This window comes from Enoplosus armatus, chromosome 8 (genome assembly GCF_043641665.1).
Source record: "Enoplosus armatus isolate fEnoArm2 chromosome 8, fEnoArm2.hap1, whole genome shotgun sequence".
Lineage (NCBI taxonomy): Eukaryota > Metazoa > Chordata > Actinopteri > Centrarchiformes > Enoplosidae > Enoplosus > Enoplosus armatus.
This window is the reverse complement of record NC_092187.1, coordinates 7,077,901-7,104,454: the sequence shown is the minus strand read 5'-3', so window position 1 is coordinate 7,104,454 and position 26,554 is coordinate 7,077,901. Positions and strand designations below refer to the sequence as shown.

Genomic DNA, 26,554 nt, shown 5'->3' with positions numbered 1-26,554 from the left:
TGATCCTAAAGTGGGACAAACAGCAGCAGCAGCAGAAGAGAAAGCATTTCAAACATCACTGTACGTACCATTATTGTTTTGTATTACAAAGCACATGATTATGTAAAGAGTTAAGGTGCGGAAATTAAGTACATTTACATGCACATCAATACTGTAATGACTGTTAATCACTATAATAGATTAAACATTTACACTGAACATTCGTTCTATAACAACTGAGTTCACGTAGATTCTTTAAATAATTGGTATGAATTCAGATCATTCCATTATTGTGATGTAAACCTTTACAGAGTTAGCTGGTTTAACACTGAAGTGTTTGTTCATTGCAGCAAAAGTGATGAGTGGTCAATTCACAGCACTGTTGTTAGGAATCACAGACCCCGGGTCAGTGCTGCAGGAGGTGTTCATCAAAGTTTTAAAGTTTCAACTCCAACAAGGTGAAAAGTTTGACTGCTGGACGGCAGCAGAGCAGGAACACATCTCGTCCTCCAGTCACCCCACACGCAGTTTGTACAGGAAGCTAATGTTTTACATTTAGCCTAGCTTAGCATAAAGACTGGAAGCAGGGGGGAACAGCTAGCCTGGCTCTGTTTAAAGTTCAAAACACACCTGCCAACATGCTCTAAAGCTGACAGAATAACATGCTGTATCTGTTTGTTTAACTTGGACACAAACTGAAATGTGAAAACAACTACTGGATGTTTTAGGGGGAGTTACATGCTGGAACTATTTTCTGACCAACGGCAGTGTATCCATCCGTCCAGCACTTGGCCTCTGGTTATAGTGCAGGTTTTGGTCTCAGGAAGCTGCGGTCACTGCGCCAGCTGCTGTTCAACAAGAAATAGTTCCAGCACGTAACTGACTCGAGATCTGTACTGAACACACTTACTGACATGAGGATGATTCTCATCTCACTCTCACAAAAAGTGTGGAAAAAAAATGTTGCAGAATTCCTTTAAATGCATGTGAAATAAGGAGACGCTCACTACGAGTGCAGGCTGTTGGATAAACACACGGCATGTTTCTGGGTCAGAATAAGTCCAGTAAGTCCAGCCCTGAGAGTATGGTGTGATGGTCAAAAATGCAAACTATGTGAGAAGTTGATACAGTGTAATGTCTGGACGAAGAGCTGAAGAATGTGTGTCTCCATGATGTTAGTGGAGGTAGCTACTGACTGAAGTACTGGTGGGCTTCACATGTTACCTTCACATGATGGTGTTCACCCGTCAGGACCAAACCACTGACATGAAGAGGAAACCAGAGAAACACGAGGCTGTCAGAGGCGACGTGTCCTTGTCCCCAGACCAGAACCACAGTCACTGAGCCAGTCAGGTGAGTCAGGTAACATGCTCGCCTGTCATTGGCTGAGAGTTAAAGGGAGCTGCCACACCAGCAGAGTGTTTTCAGTGGAGTCTGAGGCGGTCTCTGATGAGGCTGTCGGTCCTATCCGGCGGTGTCCTCTGCCACCAGAGAAGACGGCGGTTGAGGTGACTTTACTGCGCCTGGCTTCCCCCTCCTTCCCCCACTCCACGGGCCGCCCCCTCACCCACACATCAGGGTCCTCGCTCACTTCATAGATGGAGCCGTCCTCTTGGCTGTGCTCCAGGGAGTCTGGGGGGGCCCTTGGGTTCCCCTGTTCGGGCTGAGCTGTCAGCAGCTTCCCGGGCAGCTGGCAGGTGGAGTTGAGGTGGTACTGCAGCAGGAGACGCTTGGGCTTCTCCTCCCTCAGTGGAGAAGCGTCTGAGTCCTGGGTGTAGCTGCTCTGCTCCAACCTCTGCCCTCCTTCATTTCTTCCCACATCACCTTTACCTCCTCCGTTCACACCCTCCTCACTGCCGTTGAGGATGGAATCTCGTCTCAGCAAGTCGGAGGCCAGAGTGCTGGAGGTCGACACCAGGAAGTCCACCGGACCACAGTGAGCGTTCAGAGACGTCATCCCTTTACCTGAGGGGTCATTATGCCAGGATCAGCAGGATGCATACACAGGATGGGGTTGCTGTGCCAAGTGATAACTGCTAAATATCTAAATCCTAATATATTGGATCAACTAGCAGGTCTTTGAAACTAATATTAGAGCCACAACAGCCAGATGGAAGAGAATGAATTATTAAAAAGCTTCTGTGTTATTTTTGGTTGGTTTTGCTTATTAGTTTGAACAGAGATTACATGCTAAACCTTTTTACACTGACAATTCTCAACTGCAGCTTTTAAAATAGCAGCTAGTTGTGTGCTCATCATGTCTGTATTCAGGTCCCCGTGCAGGATAACAGATTCAGGATTTTGGGAGCTTTGATACAGCGTCAAGATAATAATAAATAAATCAATAAATGACCTCTAACTGGCTCATTAGAGGCCAGTGTTAACATGGTACTGCTCACTATGACGAGCAGAAGGAATACATGGGTTGTGATGAAAACTGGCTTCAGGTTCTTCAGTAAAAATGTCACGTTTTGATCCTCTCAAAGCCCAACTACAAATGCTTCAATGTGTAAAAAACATTACTAAATATAGTTCCTGCTTTGATTCTTTGTCTTGAACTGGCTGCTGTTGGGGCTCACTTCCCTGTTTGGGGGTGTCTTAGTGCCTCAGTCAGCACAGACACATCATGTGGTCGTAATTTCATGCAGCAGAGATTATATGAACCACCTTCAGGGAATAATGAGAACGTGCTGCAGTCAGGAGGAGAGTCAGAGAGGTCCCGGACTCAGTACTGACCTGTGATCTTGGGGATGCCCTCCAGGGTTGGTACAGGGAAGGTGAGGATGATGCCTGTACTGGTCCCCACCCACAGCAGGCCCTGGCAGATCAGCAAGCTTGAGACACAAACCTGACCTGGAACACAAACAGACATTCAACCATTAACATGACCACCAACCCAACACAGTCTATGTTTCACAGCCCTGATCCAGGACCCTCATAGAACCCACTGAGCAGTGCAGGAAGTCTGTTGAAACTCCCCAGATGGTAGTTAATCTTCTTACAGATTTATGAGGTGGAGATAACGACGTCCAGCGGGTGCAGAGTTACAAAAGCAGATTGAACTGAGCAGGAACATCAAAGATGGTGCTGTTCATCTTCCTCATTGACTGAATGAACTGTTGTCTCCTTTATACATCATTCCTCATTATCTCATCACCTTGAGATATCAAATGGTGTTCATAAAGGTATAAGAATATGTCCAAGTCCAATACAGGACTCTCTACTACATGTTGTATGGCCTCGCCTGGTGTCAGATGGGCGGTACGGGTGGAGATGTTGACTTCCTGCAGTGGTTCCAAGGTCTCTGTGTGAAACAGGTGGATGGAGGAGCCCTGGGTGAAGGCCATCCAAACACCCCCGCCAGAACGAACCATGTGGCTAACACTGAAGCCTGGATCGGGGTGGGCCTCGAAACTCTGCAGCACAGAGAGAGAGAGAGAGACAGGGAGAGAGAGAGAGAGACAGGAGAGAGAGAGACAGAGGGTCACCTGTCAGTACAAACTCAGGGGAAATTGCACCCAGCGACTAAGCTTAAAGTTTTCTTGCTTCCTGATTTGCTTGTACACGGTGCCGTCCACTGCACATGTGCATTAGTGTTTCTCTCTGTGGCCCCCACCTGCTTGGCCCCAGAGACTTAACACTGGGATGACGTTATAAATATTAAACCTGCAGACTGAAGACTCAAAGCACAAAGAGTGTAATAACTGAGCTGTCAGCAGTTAACAGACGTCTCCTTCATAATGACGGAAATGATTTCTGAGCTGCAGGAGATTCACAAGGACAAGTTAGCAGTGAGGCTCTCTGACCGGCTCTCTTTACACATCCATGAGTGTTATGGTGTTCCACAACTTCAGCCAATCAGAGAACTGGACTAGGTCATTCCTGATTGGCTACTTTTGGTCTAGTAGGATAACTGCTCATTAGAGAAGTAGGGAAGCAGTGTGAACATGTTACTGACTGGAGAAAACACACAATGATCACTTTGATCATTTCATAAAGGTTTCCATAAACCGTATGACATGACCATGGTGTGCCCTGTTTGAAATTGTGAGAGGGCGCGATGCTGATGCTCCACTTCCTGTTCTATTCTTGATAAGAGAAGGATGAGTCAGTCTCTTAACTGACTGACTAAATGAGGGAATAATATGGCGCAGCAGCCTGAACAGTCCTCACTTTCAGTGGTACAGAAAAACAACACACTCCACGCAGAGCGGAGATGTTGAGAGACACAGAGACTCTGATAGTGGGTGTCTAAGGGTTTGAGAGCAGACAGAGCTAATGAGTGAAAACTCAGTGACAAAGGTTTTTATTGTGCACGTTAAGTGATTATTAGCAAACACATGTACTGAGCACGATGATTGCTCAAATCCAGTTATTCTTTGCATGATCATTTCTTTACAAAATATAGGTTTTCCATGGCCAATGCAACAAAGACAAGGTCAGCACTGTCACTGTCAGTCACTTTGGTCTGTGCAACTGTAACTAGCAGCCAGATTCCCATTGATCTGAATTAAATATGTATCAAAACTGCACCATATCCACTGTACTAATAATGCTATATAAGCAAACATGTCAGTGCAAGTCTAACACTGTGTTTCAGGTTCTCTCTCAGTCCACCAGGTGCTTCTTCTTCACTCATCCACTCATCAGCTTTTCTGTTTAAGGACATATTCATATTTCATCAGTTTCATGAAGCCTAGTAGTAGTAGAGAGGTCTCATGCTCAACAAAAGGACAAGTGCAAACACTCACACACACACACACACACACACACACACACACACCAGCGAGTGAATAAAATGACACACTCCCCACAGAGACAGAGGGAGCTGGCAGCCTGTTAGCTCCAGAGACACACACAAGAGTCAGAGTCCCCGGACACACACACACACACACACCTCCCATGTACACCTGCTGCCCGACACAGGTCCATCGGAGTGACAGACCTGTGAGGAATTACAACTGACAGCTGGTGATCGACTCAGATGGAGGCAGAAGGGGAAACATAATACAGACTGTGTGCAACTATAAAACGTGGCATTCATGGTGATGACAAAGTACTGGAAAAAGAAAACTACACACTGAGTTGATCACGACAGGAAGATATGAAATATTTCACTGAACAAAATGATTAGGATTTATTTGAGTTGATTTTCAGCTTGTGTGGAAAAACTAGGACAGCAGTGTCGCGCAGTGAGCCAGCAGCTGCGAGTGTCTGGAACATGGTGTTGCATGTTAATTTGACTCCAAACCAACACAATGCAGTACACGAGATCTTCACTGCAGTCTCACCTGATTACATGTGAAACGCTGGTTTGTTCAGCAAAGGTGACACACCTCTAACATTGCCTGTATGAGCCAATCAGAGGTCATCCAGCTAGCTGGCCTGGAGCACTCGGGTGTCCCTCTGCTGAATTATTAACAAACACTGTCCAACCCTTTTTAATTGTCCATATTGAACGGAACTGTCCACCTGCTGCTGGTGAAGTGGCGTACCTGTGTGTAGAGGCTGGATCCTTGGATGACAGTGACCTGGTTGGCACAGCTGGCCCAAATAGAGTCTTCAACTGTCAGCAGACTGCAGACCGGCTCAGAGCCCAAAGACACCAGCCTGCACGAGTCCACGTCCCACAGTCTCTCTGAGGGGGGGGGGGGGTCCATGGTTTAGCACCAACTCAAAACTCTCTGCTCCACATTACTGCTGCAGTGAAATGCTGTGAATGTAAACCAGCACCTCGTCAGTGCTGGTTCTCAGTGAGCGCTCACCTCCTGTCTTTCTGTGGTACATGGCTACTTTGCCATTGGCCAGTCCAGCGAAGAGGAAAGACAGCGAGTGTTTGAGGACGAGGATGGGACAGTTGTCAGGGTTCACCAAGGTCAGCAGGCACTGAACAGCTGTGTCCACGCTGCTGTACACGTGGATGCTGTGAAGACAAGGAGACACTTTACACAGTCAAATACTGCACATAGAAAGAAAGAGAAGACGTATTAAACGATTCCTCAGATGTTCAGAGGGATCTCAGTCTCATGTCTGTGTGTTCAGAGCTGGAGTCAGGATGTGGCGAGCTTAGTATAAAGACTGGAAGCAGGGGGAAGATTCTACAGACCGAGACACTGACTGACCTGCCGTCCTGCAGGCCAACACAGATGATGTTCCCCATCTTGGCTGCAGTCGGGGACTTCTCAGCCTCCTTGTCTTCTGTGCTGGGACACGGCTCCTTCACATACTCCAGACAGAGGACTGGGACCCTCAGTGGGACGGTCTTGACCAGGCGAGGGGTGGCTCGGTTCAGGGAGAAGATCTCCACTTGGCCATGGGTGGAGCTGCCTCCTCCACCAGCCACCTGAAGACCATGGCAACAAAAAGGGCAAATCAATTATAATGAGACAGTTCTAACAACAATTATCATGTAAAAACACACAAATACACATATAAAAGAAAGGGAGTTTATTAGACATCATGAATTAAATGTGATTTACTTTTAAAACTTTCAAAAGATAGCAAGCTCTTGATGATTTGTACTTTCGTTTTCCAGATGCAGATGGCCGAACTGTCTGGGATTATGACATATCTGATGAATATTTAGATCATATACTGAAAGAATGTTTTTTTTGAGTTTGATTATTCAAAATTCAAACTACAGGTCAAATGTAAAAAAAAAAAAAGAAAAAGAAAAAAAGAATTCTCACTCAAACTGTGAGGCCATACCTTGTACTACTTACAATAAAATAGTTGTTCTTTGTTAACACAAAAGGGAGGAAACTAGCAAGCTGTGCTAAACTGATGGTAATCATCATACTGTACCATACTGACACTAACTGTACTCACCCAGAGGTAACCCTGAGGTAAAGACATACTGGCTGTGCAGAAACCAAGCAGGCTGGACTGAGACGGACTGTGAAGAGCTGCCTCCAGCTACACAAACAGAAACACACGTGTTTCATTTACTGCACGACTTCCACAAATACAAGTTCGTTTACACACATGTACAGTCAGAGGCTTCACATGTGAGACCAGAGGGAGACTTTTTCCATCAATCACTACTTTCATTGTGAAAATGAGTGCACAGATTATAGAACAGTTTCCAGGAAAACAGGACAAAGAGACGAGAAGGACATGCAACAGTGATCCCAGGAAGGATTCAAATCCGGGATGTTCTGAGGACACCCCCATAGAGGCATTGTAGAAGCATGTGGTTACAGAGGATACTGAATATACTACTGCTGTAATGAATGATGATGAGGACAAAAAAATGACTTGTCGAAATGAATAATAGAATTAATAAATAAAAGAACCAAAACCAATATAAAATAGCTGAAAGGAATGAATCAATATTTTAATGAATAAATAAACTAATAAATACATAGATAAAGGCGGAAATAAATGGATGAATAAATAAATATTCAAAATGATAAATACAAGAATAAACATATAATAAAATATAGATACAAGCTGAAATAAATAAATAAATGATTATTAAATGAATAAGTAAAAAGTGTTAGTTAATCAGGAACTAAGTATCTATTTCTAGGCAGTAATAACATCACTGTAGAATTATAGGAAAAATTCATACAAACTGCTAACATACAGTTTATACCTGTGTTCATTTATTTGCCCAAGTATGCATTTCATTATTTATTTCTGTATTTCTATATTAATTACTGTATCTGTGTATTTATTGTAACATTTATTTAGACATTTGTTTGTTTATTGATGAATAATATATTGATGAACCATTCCAAAACATGGGCACAGCTCGCAGCATCACTATGATCCGGTCCTGGAGAGTCAGAAAACAAAATTTATAAAAATGGGTTTCCAACATTTGTGATGACCTCAATTTCATCATCCTCTAATGCTTTTTCACGGTTTGTTTCCCTAAAATTTATTTTTATGTTGAAATGCTGGAACCTCCTCTGCCTTCAGCCTCAGTCTGATGTAAACATCAGTTTTTCACAGACATGTTTGGCTGATAGACAACCAGAACATATGGCTGCTGCTCTGTGACCTGCAAACTAATGTCTGTTATCAGTTCCCGCAGAACCCACACATTCAAACCACAGACACACTGAGCAAACTAATGACTGGGCCTCATATTTATACATATATTTATATCAATAACCAGCAGCTCTCACCTTCAGTGTGCGTGTTTTGGAGGAGAAGACAGGAAGTCTGCAGGTCAACAGCGGACAGCTAAATGGAGCTTTTGTCTTCCCATCTTCTTCAGCACTTTCCCACCCTGGTGTGTTTTCCTGTCCTGAACACACAAAACACACACGCACACTCACATCTTTTAGTTTGAAGAGTGCACTCTGTTTTACCAAAACTAATGTCCTACATGTGAGGAACTTAATAACTTCTCTTATTGGACCCTGAGCTGGACCACGGTTTGATCACTGAAAAGGCTCCGTGGGCTCAGGGCCAGGTGTTGCAGGTCCTGACATTTATCATTTGTGAGTTTTCAGGTAACAATACATCAGCTGATATTCATTACTTAACATAAACACATAATGAGGAACACTTAAATGTGTTTATTGCAGTAACTCCTAAACTATAATATCAGTATACGAGTAAATTAGACAAATTTCACATACCTAATCAGGTTTTCAATTCTACCTGTGTTTATTTCCCTGTTTTTCAGTTTCCCTCCCAAAACAAGATCATATCTCAGTAACATTTTGTACACAGCATTTATATATATTTTATGGATTGACTGCTGAAGTTATCCAGAGTTTAGCTGTGCTATAAATATGGTGACAGAACATACAGTATGTGAATGCCCACCACAGCATTAACATCAAAATCTTGATTTATGGTCCAGGAATCACAGACGCTTTCTAATATAACTGACTATTAAAACTAAAAGGGAAACAGAAAGCAGCCAGGTGGTTTATTGACTTCAAACATGAGGCTCAGCACAAATGAGCTGCATACTTCAATTTCATTTTATATTTTATGCAAATTGGTCAGCTTCAGTGTTCATCTTGTCGCCACTAAATCTGTCTCACAGAATACGTGAGATAGTTTTAGAGTCCTATGGTCTAAATGGAGCGACAGCGACTTTTCACAATAAAAGTCTGGTGGTGAACAGAATAATTGGAGGATTTATAAGAAGAAGAAGAGTGGATTATTTTCCGTCTCACTCTATGTGAACAACAGTGAGTGTTGGATGTTATCTAAGTGTGAGGGCTGAACTTACTCTGAGCTATCTTGGCGAGGTGGAGCCGGTTCACCCAGGAGATCTTACTGATGGGGGTGGGAGTGTTGAAGACCACCATGATGCTCACTGGACGACCAGACCTGGGAGCAGAAAATAGAGTGGACATGAAAATCTACTTTGCAATCCAAGGCTGCACACAAATGCCTGGAAACACCTGACTACAGCTGAGACTGAACCTGTGCTTTATGAACCTCCTGACACTCACTTGTCAGGTTTTCCTGGTACGGACAGACGCAGGCGACACTTGTTGGCGTTCTGGATCTCCTCCTCCTTCAGACGGATGAGCCTCTGCAGAGCCAGACACCAGTCCTGAGACACTGTGGTGTTCAGATTCTGGCACAAGAGGGGAGAGGAAGGACGGTGCAGTTAGACTGTCTTCAGCTTTATTAACATCAACTTTCAGCCCGTCTTGAGCAGTACAGCAGCCAGAAGTTTGAAGGATTTTTATTGAGGTGATTAAACATTTTTATGGAAAACCAATCGGACACAAATTTCAAAGTAGAGTATTTCTATGTCTTAAAACGTGTGTGGAGGGGACCTTTAATTTAAAAACTGAAGTTACAAAATGCTTTACAGCAGAAAGAAAAGAGAAAAGTGGAACAAACAAGAGAATAACCACAAACTATAGTTAAAATAATAATAAATGTAATAAATAAAGTGTTCTAAGATGAGCACTGATTTGACTGACACTGTGTTAGTCCCACGTCATGTGAACGAGTCGCTGCATTCTGATTGGAGCAGAAGTGAACTGAGAACAGGAAGTGTTGTTACCTGGTAGGTTCCATGGAGCGTGCCCACCAGCAGAGACACCTCCTCCACCACAGCCAGGTCGTGCTGCAGCTCCTCCAGCTCCTGGTAGAGTCTGGGAGGACCCAGAAACACTTTACCTGGAACACAGGGAGCGTTCAGCGTTACACCTCAGCATCATCTGCTCACTGCAGCAGTGGTTCTTTATTTACCACCACACAAATCTAATCTGACTGAATCTGTTCATTGATGGACCGCTGATGTCCTCCACTGTGTTACAAGTTAACATTCGTCCGGACACTATTAGAGACAGGAAACTGTGTCAATATCAATTCTGATGATTTGCTATTTGTCAAGTAAACCAGTTGAAATGGCTTTTTACAATTAATTTCATGATTCAATCACAGTACATTGTATCATTGACTTGCTAATTTAATTAACCAATGAATAATTACCTTTTTAAATGTATTAATTGCTTAATTGGTTATAATTAAATACTGTTTAAATCTATTAATCATTCTTTCAATCAGTCTTTTTTTTTTTTAGTCATAACAGAATTATATATATATATACACACACAGACATACCGACATATGATTGTTGCATGAGCTCTGTGAGTTATTGTGTATGCTTTGTATTTATTGTGTGTGAGAGTGTGTATGTGCATGTGTGTGTGTGTGTGTGTGTGTGTATTACTCACGCTGTGGGGAGAAGACTTTGTTTAAGGTTAGGGTAAGTCTCCAGGGAATGAATGTAAGTTAATGTAATGTCCTCTGAAGTGATGGAAACACGACTGTGAGTGTCAGTGTGCGTGACAGTGTGTGTGTGTGTGTGTGCGTGCTGACAGGTGAGATTTCGAGCTGTGGATGTACCTGAGGTGCTGGAGGTGGAGCTGTGGCGTCGGGTTGTGATGACATTGTCCCGGCTCTGCAGGCTGTCCTGTCCCACCTCCACCACCTGAGTCTGCAGCAGAGAGCAGCACCACTTCACAGAGTACTTCGGACCAACAGGAACCAGGCTGCTGATGTCAGGGGGACCCCTGGTGGACAAACACATCTGTAGTACATGGCAGTTCCTCTGTCTCCAGCTGTCTCATCAGGGTAAACCACAGAGGCAGCATCCAACTCTCAGAAACAGCATCAGCTCATTTCTTATTCTTATATTTTAATCAAAATACTTAACATGTAATTTTACAGCTTTGGAGTTTGACTTTTGACGGAGCAGGGCTCGCAGTTCCCCCCCGTTTCCAGTCTTTGGGCTAAGATAGGCAAACCAAACAATAACAGAGCTTCAGGGTCCAACAGAGACTCACTTCAGGTTGACATTTGCACAGATCAGGGTGTCGTTGAGGAGGAAGACCTTTCGCTGCTTTGACTTGAGAACTTGACCTTTATCACCATACACTATTTCAGTCAGCAGTTCACACTGAATCAGCTTCCTCTGGTCCGAGTTCAGCAGCTGGAAACACAAAGCAGTTCACTGATTACAGCAAATCCTTCAAGGAAAACTGGCAGATTTCTTGCTGAATGGCAGTGCTGTTTTTATCAAACTACAAGTGCTGCTTGATGATCTACAAATGTCTGCAGACAAGTTAACATGAAGACAAAGATGAGCTGATGAATGTAGATGCCCAGGCATTGATTAGTTTGGATGTGAGGCTTTCGACCACAAAGTATCTCAATGACTAATGACTGATATGAAATTCAGGATATTCATGGTCGCCTCTGCCACCATCAAGACAAAACAGTTCAACTGAACACAAGAAATATGTTAACTTAATTGACACATTGTGATGAAATTTACTGGACAGATTCATGCTCCCCAGAGGATGAACCCTGCTGAACTCCATGACCAGAGGAAATGGTGACTAGTAAGAGCCGCCTTGTGATTTAATCAAATTACTATCCCAATCTCAGCTCATGCATGCACACTATAACGCATCATGTGTCACCTTGTTGAAGTTGCGGTCCCCCACGCTGTGCGCTAACTGCTGGATCTCGGCCTCCTGATCAGCCAGACGCTTCTGTTCATTGAGTTTCTCGGCCAGCGTTTCCAGCTCAGTGAGGGCCAGCTGCAGGGGCAGCCGGTCAGTGTGGGACTTTGGAGTGTTCTTCAACATGTCCTGATACAACAACAACAGAGAGTGTGAACTCACCTGACAGGGAACATAATAATGTACAGAGAGTGCAAAGAATGGAGGGTCAGTCTCTTTCACATCCCTGCACACTGGGATACAAGTGTTAACCCCTGAAAAAAGGTTGAAAGTCTTGAATCAACTAGGAATACTTTTAAAGAAAAGGATGACGTTAATGTTGTTTAAATGGTATCTATGGAGAGTTATCGGTGGATAGTAACCAGAAACAGTCTCAGACAGATAACCTAAAACAAATGCTGAATAAAGCAGAGTGGAATAAAGGAGAAGAGTTGTGCCACATGTTTTTGATGCACATTGAGGCTCCCAGTAGTCGACATCTCGCTGTTAGAAATGATCACTCATTGTTATCAGCTGGCTCCTCTGGTCCCTAATGTGGACATCACACATCAACGCTCTGTTTGCTTGTTGGAGAACAGTTTCTGATGAACATCTGCCATTTGAGGGTGTCAGGATAAGAGAACAATCACATGCAGTAATATATATATATATCACCTGTTTGTCTTTGTTTTGTATTATCAGGTGTTGAGGGGGAATATTTAGAGCTATTTTTACCATCCAGGACCCACAATGCACTGCAGTGGACCTCCTGTCTGCCTCTTACTTCCTCTTGTCAGAAACTCCAACACAAAGTTTCAGGACTTGAAATGAAACCAAATATTCTACTTGACCGCACACCACGCAGCACCTTCCTGAAAGACTTAATTTCCATAATATGCTAATGTCAACGCCAAAATAGCCTCAGGGTTACAGGGAAACACACATGTAGGACTGTGTTTATGAATAAGTCTATACATGTAATGTGTGGCTGGTTTAATGAAGGACCTGCGGGATGTTTCAGTCATTAAAAGACGGAAACACTGTGGTTATATGTCATTTATACTTAAAAGAATGATTCATGTTCAACCCAGAGAAGCAACAAACAGCTACTACAGACGACGTCCCACCAATCTCAGGTCCACCTGAAGCTGAATTACAACATAATATGTGAATCAGTGTGAACGCACAGGTGTGTCTGTCACTCACCTGCAGCAGCAGAATGAACTGAGGGAAGCGTTGGATGGGTTTGACCATCAGGCCGTATAGAGTGATCCTGTCCGGACTGGACGCCTGCTTCTTCTGAAATCACACGGACAGTAGATCTCGTCAGTGTTGTAACATTTAAGATAGGAACCATGTCGTGTGTTCGATTATATTTTCAGATCTAACGTGGATGTGCACGTGTGCTCTTTTTAGTCAAATGTAACCACTGCAGTATCTCAGTGTTTCGTTTATCTTTTAATTGTCACGAGCAGCGAGAGTTTGGCTTAGCCAGGTTTCTAACTTTATTCAGTCATTTCTGTACTGACTGTGGTTCATAAATGACTTATTTTACTAATTTTCACTCTTCCTTGTTTAGTTTTGTCCACATAATGCAGCTCACAGTGCACACGTAGTTCACAGTAGGTCTATATTTAATCATCTAAAGCATTTAGTCATCTCTGTAGTTCTATGCCTCTGAATCTCAGAACATCAGTTCCTGTTAACAACATTTACCTACAACCTGTTGTTAGTATTCATTGTGTTCACCGCTGCTCAATCTTATTAAGATGATGATGGTGAAAGTGCTTATGATAATGATAATTATTATCACTGTAATATAATCATTCATTTTTTTTTAACTGTTATTATTTTAATAGTTGTTTAACTTGTATACTCTTTTTTATTTATAAGGCACTTTGTGTATGAAAGGTCCTAAATAAAGTTTATTATTATATTATTATTATTTTGGTGGGTTTAGCAGGTGAATATCTTACATTAAGAAAAAACAACCTTTATCACAGCTTTCCTGATTGTTGCCTGTGATATTCTGTAGAGTGTATTTCATTTACAGTCTGTGCTGCCAGTGTTTTCATTCTGAAATATCACCACACGTCTCTCCTTTACTGTATATTTGGCTTTAAGTTTGTCTAATATTACAGTTAATCAAGAACTGTGAAAGAAGGTCTAACATTCATTTAATCTGTGGAAACTGTATCAGACTGACTTTATGTGTGTGTTTGTGTCATGCAGGCACTTTGTGTTGTGTCCACTCTCTGTATATATTCTTAAGCACTGTTGACGCTTTTATTGCTTTAATAGCTTCAGTGTTGATGTAAACATTAATACTATCTTACACTCAGTGATCAGAAAATTGAGGTCATCAAATGCAAAAATGAGGGCTATATTTTTAAAATGTATTCAGAGTTTGTTTAGTGCAGACTGTAATAAACAGCTGGCGTAACAGTCAAAATAAAAGCATCGGATAAAACAGAGGTGTGTTTCAGTTCTGTCAGACAGACGACTGAAAAAACTCGACTGAAAGCCGTCTAGTTTATCAGTGTGTCGACAACGCTGGACTACATGTTTTAAAACAAAGTGTGAGCACCTTGAGAAAGTCCAGGAAAGCAGGTTTAGACATGCAGGCCTTCTTGATGAGTGTCATGGCGTTGGTGAAGTTGTTGATGTAGTCACTGTACACGTTCAGCACCATGGACTTTGAAAACTGTGGAGGAAGGAGAGTGACATCAGGACTGTGGTTGATAAATCATTTGTATAATAATTTTCACAGCCACCAGTAAAACAGTCAACTGTTTATTCTTTTCTTAAGCACACTGATTTAACAGTGATTTCTCTTCCACCCCACTGACCTGCTGGAGGCTCAGCAAAGACTAACAACTCTAGTGGAGATCCCAAAATGTCCAAAGATAACAAATATGTGTATAAAATGATGCACAAGACATCCAGAATCTTTTGATCTGATGAAACGTTGCAGCCATGATATATTAAACTTCATAACCCTTCAATGAAGAGTGAGACAGAAAAGAGGAACACTGGGTTAAACAAAGACTTTATGACTCATCACAAGGATAATGAAAATGTCTATCTGCTGTACTTCTGATACTTCTGAGAAGGAAAGGTCTGTGCGACTGACCGAGGCCACAAACAGGTCTCCGATCTTCTCACTGTGGTCCCACTCGGCCACGCGGGACGCCAGGGCGATCTGGAACATCGAGTGGCACTGATGGATCTCCTGCAGGCGGTAAAAGACCTGACGCACCTTCTTGGGATTCAGGATACAGCTCTGTGTCTCCAGCAGAGGCTGCTGGTACTCCTGACAGACAAAGAGAGGTCAGCGTGGCCTCCTGCTGATCTGTGCTCATGTTGTTTTCAGCAGGGTGGAGCAGTGAAGTGCATGAAGAGATCAAATTGTGCACTTTGACGTCCGTAATCATTTCTTAACAGCTAAATACTGATATCAAATGTTACAACGTGAGGAACCACAGAAAATCTCCATCATCACTGATGCTGTCTGGTGATGCTTTGGTCACTGGCTTAAGATCTTTCCACAGAGACATGCAGTGAGTTACCTGAGGAGAGAGGAGACTCACCTGGAGGATCCTCTTGAGAGAGTCCAGGTAGCTGCTCTCACTCTGCACTATGGAGCTGAGGATGAGACGTCTGACCACCTGAAGGAGGCGCAGAGAAACATTTATTATACCAAGTTATAGTGGTTATACCAAGATACTGTACACACTGTACATCCGATAAAATGTCAAATAAAAGCTGATATTAAAATAATGACAGTGTCTCAGATAAGTATATAATGCTTTCATTCACTAATTAATTAAAGTGCCGTCTACTTTGCCTTACATTGTTTTGATCAATGTTAAGCTTCCATCTAGGAAATTCAACACTTCCTGCAGATGTTTTACAAAGTAAACAGGAGAATTATGCTGCTTTGAGCAGCTGGAAGGCTTTTAATGTGAAACATCTGCAGGAAGTGTTGGGAAGAGCCCCGCTCACTGAGGGAGAACTGATGGTATTTACGCTGATTGCATATTTAAAGTAAAATACATCAATGTCACAGAAGCAGAGAAGCTGTAAAGGTTGTCCAAGATCATCTGGTCATTATGATACACAGCCACGTGCACCTGGCCGTGAGTGTACACACACACACACACACACACACACACACACACACACACACACCTGCTGGCTGCTGAGCCCCTCTGGCATGGGGCAGAGTTGTGGTGGAGGGTGTTTTAACTCACACACAGACACGTCCAGGTAACCTGCATCATCCTTCCCTTCACCTGCAACATCAAACACAACCACTTTCTTCACACAGAGAAAGAAACACACAGGAAAGTGTTCTGGTGGCTTTGGTACACACTTTCTCGGGACAGCGTTCACTGTCACCTTGGTGCTAAAAGAGAAAAAGAATCTGATTTTCCATACACTGAACATATTCGGTGAACTTGTTAATCCCAGTTCCAGTTTTTGTACCTGTGGAGTCTTTTCTCTGCAGGAATGACACTTTGCGAATCATAGCTAACTTTGTCTTTTCTAAACCGTCCTTGGTGCCGTTCCTCGCTGCTTTCATCAACTGCTGCACCTGGAAAACACAAAGATAATAACATCTGAAAAAGAAATATGGATGGAATACCATTTGTTAAAACGTTTAATAATTCTATTTGAAACTTTTTAAAAACTAATTAAGGGACTCGATCCTCATTTGCATGACAATACTCTGTTGGTTGATCCATTGAGATAATTTCGGTTCCTCAGATCCGACACCTTTAAAGGGCCAGCAGAACAAGTCCCTCCTCCCTTAAGGAGCTGTATCCATGAAAATGAGGAGGTGGAGGAGGAGGAGGAGGAGGAGGACATGAGAGAAATATGAGGAGTGATTCAGTTCAGTCCTACCTTTGTGTCACAGCTCTGTCTGATGTTGGCAACATGAGGCGTACTGAGGCGCACCGCCAACTCCCTCCTGGTGACGGCACAACGCTCCTTCAGCCTCAGCACATCTGCAGGCAGCTGGCCGTCCAACAGCAGGCAGCAGAGCAGAAACACAAACGCAACATCATGTACTGAGGCCAGGAGTTCAGTCAAATATCACTGTGTTTGAACATGAACCTTTCACACTAAACTTTCAAGCAGTTCAGGACTCAGCTGTTGAAAATACAAACATTTGCCTGAGGTGAAATTACAGGAGAAGTGGCAATATATTGGAATATTAAATATGATTGAATTGTTTATATCACGGGAGACTTCAATGACAATCAGATGCTTCAAAGATCTCGCTGCTGTATGCAGTACAGTGCTGTTGCCTGTTAACAGATCGATAAATCGACTTTAAGCTGGGAACGGAACTTCACATTAGTGACAAAGAACATACATCCCAAACACGGCACCTGTTCCCACCAACATACACAGATTTTTAGTCCTTTTAGTCCTTTCAGAAAGAAGCATCATTAACAGCTGAGGATTAAAACACTGGATGTCTATGATTAGAGTCACGCTGCTAGGCAACCACCGAAATCCAGCAAGAACACAAATCCTACCAAGAACTGTACAGAAAAAGAACTGGACATCCATCAAACACAGTTTGCAACTCGACCTGGAACAGATTCTGTCGGAGAAGTTGGTTTGAGAAAGTTACAGACATGTTTGAACACAGATCCTCCTTATCCGACCTCAGAAAGGTCAAGCAGTTCTGATGAAGTATACTGGCGCCTAATCTGCTGTTGACCAGCAGTGAACCTTCTGCAGAGATGTAAACTATTACCATGTACAACATACAAGGGATCTGTGCTGCAAGTGAGTCTATAAATACAATACCAAACCTGGCTGAAATGAACATGTGTTTATTGTATTTAATAAGCAATAAACACCTCAAGGTCCAAAATTAATTGAAGCTGATACCAAATTCTACCATGTATGTATTCTAGCTCAAACTGAAACTCACTCATATCCATTAAAACTGAACTAATAAAACAAGTTAAAACCCATTAAAACTAATCAAATATAAACACACAAAGAGCTTAGAAAAGAAAGCAGCATCCCCTCTTTGAACTCTTCATGTGTCTACTAGCGGTTGGTATTTATTCTTAAGAATTCACAGCCACACATGAACTTAGTAAAAACGTATCAAAATACGTCAAATTTAATGAAATATATATTCATCACGACTCCAACAGTTTTCCAGACGTCAGATTCCAGCAGTACTCAAAGTTTGATGTGATTCAATAACTCAGCTGTAGTTATTGCTATGATTTACTCATTATTTACTTATAGCCTTAGAAGACAAGACACCTACCTCAAATATCAGTGACTCTCTTACATTCAGAGAGACATCCTCTGCATTTAAAAGCAGCCGATCAACTCCTTATTATTCCTTGTGATTAACTTCTGAAAGATTCCTCCAGTTACACCGTGTCCTTTTCAAAACACTAACATATGAGCTGAGTGGGGGAAGTCCTCCAGCAGGAGTAACACATGGTGACAGACACAGAAGACAGAAGTGCTGACAGAGCGAGAGACTGCTAAAAATAATTCACTTCCTCTTTTCATCAAACCAGGTTTCATTCACATAGTACATTAACTATAGACTACCTGTGGCATTTCCCCACCAACAAGATTTCTGGGTTGGACCATTCTGGACTTTTTGAAGTGGATACCCACAGACTGACAAATGTTTTTGTCACAACATTCAGGACCTTTAAATTCAACAGTGTAAATGTTAAAAAATTAGTTCTGGATCAGCCGTCCACTGATCCTAAAGCTGCACTAATACATCTCATATCAACAAGAAAGGAGTCGCTTATAGTGACAAATTATCACCAACTCTGTAGCTCCCCTCAGCCACACACAGTCTTTTAGCCTCTTTCAGCTTGTTGTTTTGGTTTTACAGACTGCATTTCTACTGTTCTGGTTCACTCTCAGCCCTCTCATAGCGTCGTTTTCAGAGACAAAGCTGTAAAAAGCCACTGTACACTACCTGCTCAGCAGCAAACAGCAGACAGACACAGTTAGAGACTAGCTGGTGAACACAGTGGAGCATTTAGCAGCTAAAGAGCCAGATATTTCCCTCAAGAGTTGGTAGAGACCAAAAACAGAGCTGAAAGAGAGAGAATATTGGACTTACGTTCATCAGGTGACACAAACACCACTCCACATGAATGATCACGTTGCTTGGTAACTGCTGGAAATAAGAAACTGTTTTCTAACAATAATAATGAGGTGATAATATGTAAATGTGTTCACAGCTAGTTCTAAATCTTTATTTTATATCTTTTTCTTTATTTATACTTTTTTTTCGTAAATTGGTTTTTAATTTGTATTTTTTTGCCATCATTTTTATCATTTGTTCTATAACACAATGTATGAATTGTAATGAATTATAATGACCTGAAAAAACTGTTCTGACCTCATTATATATATGCATACATACATACATACATATCACATATCAGTCTAATCCATGTTTTCTGCAAATGTACAGTAATGTTATCTTATTCAACAGGCTGAATGTGCATATTAGGTTCACAAGACAGAACCCCGACACGAACTGTAACCCCACAGTTCTCACAGTGAGGGCTGTCTGACGCTTACAACAACAGAGCTAGCAAAGCTAGTGGCAGTTAGCTTAGCATCAGTTAAGCTTCAATCATCAGATTTATACCCAGTGAGTATTAACTGAACTAACTCAACCAAAACTAAACTTCAAACATTTCTAAAATATCAACCCATAGAAATAAATCAGGAACAACAAAGGAATAAGAGAGAAGCAGTGAGCCAAGGGAAATAAAACTACAACATCCTGAAATTCGACAGAAAGTAAAACTAAGTGGAAAAAGTGGAACTAAAATAACTTGGAAGAGCAGACGTCCTGCATGTGGACAAAAATATCACATCCTCTCCAGTGCGGAATGACGCAAACCTCTTCAACATGTTTCACAACAGGCATCAATCTCTCAACACGTGACTGACGTACTCACATGATACAAACATGTAATGTAAATGGTAACGTTCAGTCAACAATTACACACAAATCCAACTCTACTAAATGGAAAATATGAGTGAAAGGAAGCATTGCTCAAAGAAATATTGTGAAGAATTATTCATCTAAATGTATAAACCCCCCGTTTCTGCCGTGACTTGGACTATTCCACATCAGCACCTGGTCTGTATGAGCAGGATCACAGTGTTGAACTGACACTGCACTCAGGATCAACTTGTGTTATAAATATGCAGTATTTTTTGTTCATTTCCAGGTTATTATTTGTTCAAGGTTGCCTTTTGCACCAAGTAGTGATTATTGTATCTGTATTTTACAATTTCTCCACCGCTCGCCCCATCCTATTACATAATATTCTTGTATTATTGTTATTGTGTTTTTCCAGATCCCATCACACATGTTCTTTGCACATGTTCTGCTGAAACTGGAAGTCCTGGACAGTGTTTCTTCATCATAGTCAGTCACCTGCACCCTCTAACAGAGGGCAGGAAAATGTAGCTGCAGCACACACACAGTGTCCCCAATACTAAAGGTTATTCACATTTAAAATAAAATCATATAAATGTATTTATTATATATAGTTACCTTGCTGCTGCTGCGGGCTGGAGGGACAGTCTCACTGTCAGACAGCTCATCATAACTCTCAAACTCACTAGAGCTCCAGCCGTTGGAGCCGCGGTGATCAGGTCTCTGGATGTCCTCATAGATGTCGTCAACATCTGCACATAGAAGCCAACAAAACACAGTGTGCAGTTTCATATAATACAGTTAATACTTAATTCTGTCTGTGCAGCCCACAGTGATACTGCAGGACACTTTTCTATAATGTGAAAACTAATAAGGAGACTCACCTTCCACTGGGTGCTGTAGGTTCTCAGCTGGTACATCATCATAGACCACCTCTGGGTCTCTGACCACGCTGTCTGGGCTGCAGTTCTCCGTACTCTGATTGGTTGGTCTGTCTACGGCAGCTGAGTCATGTTCAGTCTGTGGACTGACTGAAGAGGGAACCTCGTCTTCAGCAGAGTGCTGCGGTGTTACTGCACCGCCGGACTCATCCTGGCCGCCCTCTGGCATTACACAAGGTTTTCCTACAAAACAATGAAACCATGGATTTAGGTACCACAGTGTTAAAGGATCATATTAGTGATTGTAACAAACACATACACATCAAGCTGATTGTTGTCTAAAACACGCTCTGGTATTTTACATTCACCTGTCACTGGCAATCATTGATTTCAATAGTAGTAAATACAGTGAAAGATGCTCTTGTGCTTTAAATGCTAAGTGAAGGAGAAGGTGTATTTGTTTGTTTGCGGGGGACCCATGTGACAGATCTTCATCTGATCATGTTTTATGATGGAAAATCAAAAAACATTTCAGAGATTTGGTGAATACAGTCGAATTATTTTGAGAAAAAAGAAACAAAACATTGTAACATATGTAACATATTACAAGATTAAGTTCCTTGTGGCTGATGTTGATCAAGGACCAGTGAGTCATGTCACTTTCTTTTACCCATATGAGGAATGTGTACGAGTGCGTTTCTGGAGATCCACAATAAAAGTTCAAGCGTGGTTGTCTTTAGCAGAGCATCCAGTTCACTCAGAGGAAGCGTACCTGTCTTGCATGTGATTTCTATACAGACTTGATTTATTCTCAAATAAAAGGTTCACTGCCTTCAGGGAAGATTACTAATTTCACAGGAAGTCACTGAAGAACAGGTTTAACACATACATTACTGTGACCTGTCAAGACTAGCACACATAGAATTAAACCTGACTTACTGCACGAACACAGGCTCACTACTTCAGCAGTCCCACAGGTACTACAGTACATGTACAATCTAATGACTGGATTCACTGTAAACTACCACTCAGATGGTAACATGGAGGACAGCTAGCGCCTCCTAATGCTAACAGCTAGGTGACACTGGCTGCTTTTCATTACTGTCTAAACAGGACTTTGGCTCCCTGTTCCAACTCGACGGAGAACTCATTTACAGTTTTCAAATAAAAAGATGGAAACTCACTGAAACGCAGCATCTTACCTTTGCTACAAGCTAGCTACCACCAAAGCTACCACTACAGGCAGGCTGTGTACCTTTGTGTAATCGCAGTGTGAGCTCTGAAACCACACTGAGCCACTCCTTGGCTCGGTGTGATGTCTGGGCTGTCCGCATGCAAGCAAACAGAAAAACATCCACACTTTGGTGAGCGTATGGACACAGACCAGTTCTGCTTCAGAGCCGTGGGTCTGGTTCAAAGTCGGAGGCCTGGTTCAGAGCCGGGGGTCTGGTTCAGAGCATCATATCAGATACTGCCATGCCTCTTATTTCTTACCTTTATTTATACTGCTCTCTTTCCAGCAACTCCCTGCCTCTTCAGTCACTCCCTGATCAGAGGAGGTAGAACATCTGCAACAAGCATTTCAATCTGAAGGTCATTCAAAGAACTTTTCATATTTATCAGTTTCAAATGTGGACAGTGGCAGTCAGCTGATTCTTAGCGGCAAAGGTTCTTCTATAGTCTTAAAACTGTTAACAAGACATGTTTTATCTATGCGGTGGTTTTGGAGATAATTTACACTCCAGAACTTCTAAACAGGTAAAAGGCTGAAGCCTGGTTAACAAACAAAGACTCAGCTGAAGGTCCACTTATGACCATGCAACGTTGTTTAAAGCTCTGGAATAAAGCTAGTAAATGGACTGTGAGGGAACTTCTTTGTCTGTTTTTTTGTCAAACTATTATTTCCAAGGAGCCAGAATGGACCTTTATGCTCAGCTGAAGCCTGTCCAGTCCCACATACACAGTGGGACCAATCAGAGACTGCTGACAATAAAAGAGGGTAGACGGGGACCTTTGTCACTCACAACCTCTGAGGCAGTAAATATCTTATCACGTTACGAGGAAGTATGAGGTCTGATCATTTCTATTTCAAGTTTTTACTCTGTGTGTAAATACTGTCGTGTGTTTATTGGATCGTAAAAGCTGGTGGTTAAATCCACAACATCAGAGATATTGCACATGTTGACAGACTTCATATGATTTTTGCCCTGTTGTCAGATTGGTCTTTTGTTGTGATGAAATCTATTGAGCTCTGTTAAATGTTGGACCCTCTATAACCATTACCACCATAACTTACCCCTCTGGTGACTCCCTGACCTCCATATCTGGTGAAAAAGAAAGAAAAAGAATATTATACCGCAATCTACAGGCATACAAACCCTAATTTAAAGACATCCATACCTATTGTTTTACATGCTACATTCACCTGAGCAGTCCTGGTGGAACAGTGAGGGGTTCTGGTCCGTCTGTCCTGTACTGGTCATGTCCTGCCCTGCTGTCTCTTGGGCTGCGTTTATCTGGGCGTAAAGGTTTGACACTGCCGTGTCTGCGGACCACTCACTCTTCATCAAAGAGCCACAACTCATGTCTGGGGGTCTGATGTCATCCCCGTCATCAAACTCAAATTTCTCCCCCTGCTCATCTTCATCGTCATCTTCCTCTACGTGTGGCGCCCCATTAGATATAGACACTGAGGAAAGAAGCAAGTGATTCAGTACTAAATACAACTAATACTACTGTTTCACTGTAGTTACAGTACTTTTTTAAACAACATTTTCAGTTTCTCCCTACAGTGTCATATAAACCTGAACATTATGAGCTTTACAGAGAATTTTAGCGTGATAAGGACTATGATGAATAATGCCACAAAAGAACTGACTCCAATTTTACCTTTTTCATTGAGAAAGGAATGGATGAGGTCCGTATGGCCTCTCAGGGTCATGACAACAGACTCTGTTGAAAATGAACTTTCCCCAAACACCCTGTCTTCAGATGACATCCGGGTCATAAAACAGACCTCAGAGTGGACGCTAATGGACGTTAAGTTAATTGGCTTCATCAAGAACGCATACAAGAACAAAGAAACTGACTTTGCAATGCAAAATCTGTGGTATACTAATTGATATGTGGTGTTTAATTCCCCCTTTAGGAAGAATGTGAAGCTTTGGGTCAACATGCTGATTGTGATGCTGGTACAATAGAAATTGAACTAGCTAATTGAACTAAGAACTGGTTACAAATATCCACTAATCCAGATAAGATAAAGATGAGATGTGTGGTCTTTTTATTTAGCTAATGAAACAGCAAATTAATATGTGAATATACAATAAATATGCATTTACATAACATATGGATTCATCACAGCTTGTAATAACACAAAATGCATTGTACTTTGCCACAGATTTCCAGTTAGCCTGCCTGAGCAGGTGTTCCCACTCCAACAAACTGACGCTGCAGGTGGTTACAAGGTGCGACTTGTTGTTATTGGATCTGAAACTTATCAGTGTATCTGGACTCCTCTCAGTAAAAACCTAGGAGGTAAGAGGCCAGACCACCAGACTGTTGACCAGTGAGCAGAGCATCATGGGAAACGGCGGCCACTGGACACAGAGGATTAGTCGCTGTTGGTAGGAGAGATTACACTCTCAACATATGGCTTTTAAGCACTAACCCTTCACCTGTCACTCCTCATTTGCAACACAACTTACACACCCAAACAACAACAAGGCTGAAATACCAACTGGGCAAATGGCTCCAGACCCCCCAAGGGCCTCCAAAAGCCCCAGGTTCACTGTGTGACTTCTTCACCTCTCAGCCTTAAATACAGGCTGCACTAAACATCTAATTGGTAGAATTTTTTAAAGAACATCTGCTGACAAACAAACTACAGCTCCCTCACAACATGGTACTGGATCACCAACAATAAATGGACTTGTGGATATTCTGATCAGTCATGAAGAAACCTCCTCTTGATCATCAGTATAGTGCTCACAGGACTTGAATACCTTCAGTTTCCTAGACTGCAGTATATTTACGGCACTTTGCCCTGTTGGGAGGCATCCAGAGTTCACTGTGCCAATCCTCCTCCTCCTCCTCCTCCTCCTCCTGCTGCTGCATCTCTGCCTCACAGGTAGATCTGTGTCAAGGTTGTCTCAGAAGCATATGGCCTGCAGAGGCTTGCTCCTTCTTACACAACATATGGTAGCTAGGCTAGTAGGTCCTTTCCAGAGAACAGCAGGGGATTAATGAGTCAGGCTTCACCTACAGGCCCTGAGACAGACTGCATGCGTTCAGGTTGGACTGGACTTTTTCTGTCCTTTTTTGCTTCCCTTGTTGCAGGATGTCACGGCAGAGGAACTGCTATTATGAAACAATAAGAGGTTAAAAACGTCAACTGAGAATCTGCATTTTCTAATATTAAAGGGGATTTCACATGAAACCAGTTTTCATGTTGAGCACCACTCAGCCTGTGGCTCTGGAGTTTTCTGAGACAATAAGCCTGATCACATCATCATAATCATCATCATCACCATCAATTACAAAACAGAAAGCCTGCATTAAAAATTGTGGCCGTGAATTTCGAATAACGTGGGCATTTAGCAGGCAGGCTAAAAGTCAGGATATCTCTGCCTCTGCTGCTTCCAACATCTGTCTCTTCACAAGTCTCTCAACTTTGTGGAAGTGAAATACTAAATTGTTGGAATAATCCTTCAATTCATAGTAGTAGAGGAGCTGGCTGTGACTGTGACCTGGCTTAATGGCAGACCTACTGGTAAGCAGTCAATCAAACATCTGTCATGATGGTTAAATGGAAGTAAAGGATATTCCAGAAGCTCAAGGTCTAATCAAGGCTTCAGCACAGGCCAGGACCTGTACTGAAGCTATGTCGAGAGGAATTCAAACATATAAACCTAAATGATATCATCAATATGAAGGCTGAATGACTCACCCATAGGGTGACAGAGAAGTGGATGTGGAGAGGTCATGCTGGGTCCTTCTCAATGGTCACATCAGCTCCTGTGAACGCATGTTTCATTATTCAGAGATGATCAACAGAAAATCAGTCCTGTTTTCATAGGATTCATTTTATCATTATTGGCTGTCAAGACCTGTCCCCTGAAAACAGAAGACACATGTCAATCCATGTGAGCCAGCATTATTTTCTACAGTAAACAGCACACTGCAGTCACCGCACACTAACTAGCTAACAATGCACAGGCTTTGTACTGTATACACACTGAGCTGACCTCCTCAAACCAAACATCACAACACACATGATCAGATGGCTTTCTGCTCTATAGAAGAGCAAAAAGTGAATTATTCCGAAACCAACTAAAATACTGATTTAAATAGAAACTCTGAAACAGATTTTACACCTCAGCATGTGTTACAGCATGTACATCATCACCAACATACCCAAGATGCATACCTAAATAAACACACACAGAAATGTACACAGAAAGCACTAATATGATAAAACACAAATAATGTAATGTATCCAAAACAGAATCACAAAGGATTTCTGAACTTTGGAGGAGTCACATTAGTCACTCACATACTGTCCATACACATGGTGACACACAGGTATGATGAAGAGCAGAGGTTTGGGAAAGCAGTGTTTATCCATGTGGACGAGCGGCTATAGTCGTGTTTTGCTGCGTTTTGCCAGAGGCAACATGAGCATTTTACATTCCTCTACAGCGAATCCAGACGTGTCCTTTCTTAAACTGTTGCTCAGCCAGATGACAAACCACTGAAACATGAGTCCATGCCTTTTAATAATA

General features: G+C 42.2%; 1 protein-coding gene across 1 annotated transcript; it reads right to left on the bottom strand.

Moving 5' to 3' along the window:
* Window positions 1–1,357: 1,357 nt before the first annotated feature.
* Window positions 1,358–25,768, bottom strand: LOC139288958 (rho guanine nucleotide exchange factor 10-like protein). Its single transcript, XM_070910429.1, has 27 exons — window positions 25,720–25,768; window positions 23,197–23,460; window positions 23,068–23,095; window positions 22,266–22,339; window positions 20,775–21,014; window positions 20,509–20,642; window positions 16,827–16,940; window positions 16,407–16,515; window positions 16,110–16,213; window positions 15,509–15,586; window positions 15,052–15,231; window positions 14,506–14,622; window positions 13,125–13,217; window positions 11,898–12,068; window positions 11,259–11,404; window positions 10,819–10,985; window positions 9,971–10,086; window positions 9,405–9,532; window positions 9,179–9,279; window positions 8,115–8,236; window positions 6,808–6,894; window positions 6,102–6,322; window positions 5,745–5,902; window positions 5,475–5,617; window positions 3,224–3,395; window positions 2,716–2,832; window positions 1,358–1,944 (listed from the first exon to the last, which is right to left on the bottom strand). Exons 1-27 carry the CDS (start codon window positions 25,754–25,756, stop codon window positions 1,358–1,360), a joined length of 4,008 nt encoding a protein of 1,335 aa, XP_070766530.1. The 5' UTR covers window positions 25,757–25,768.
* Window positions 25,769–26,554: the final 786 nt, after the last annotated feature.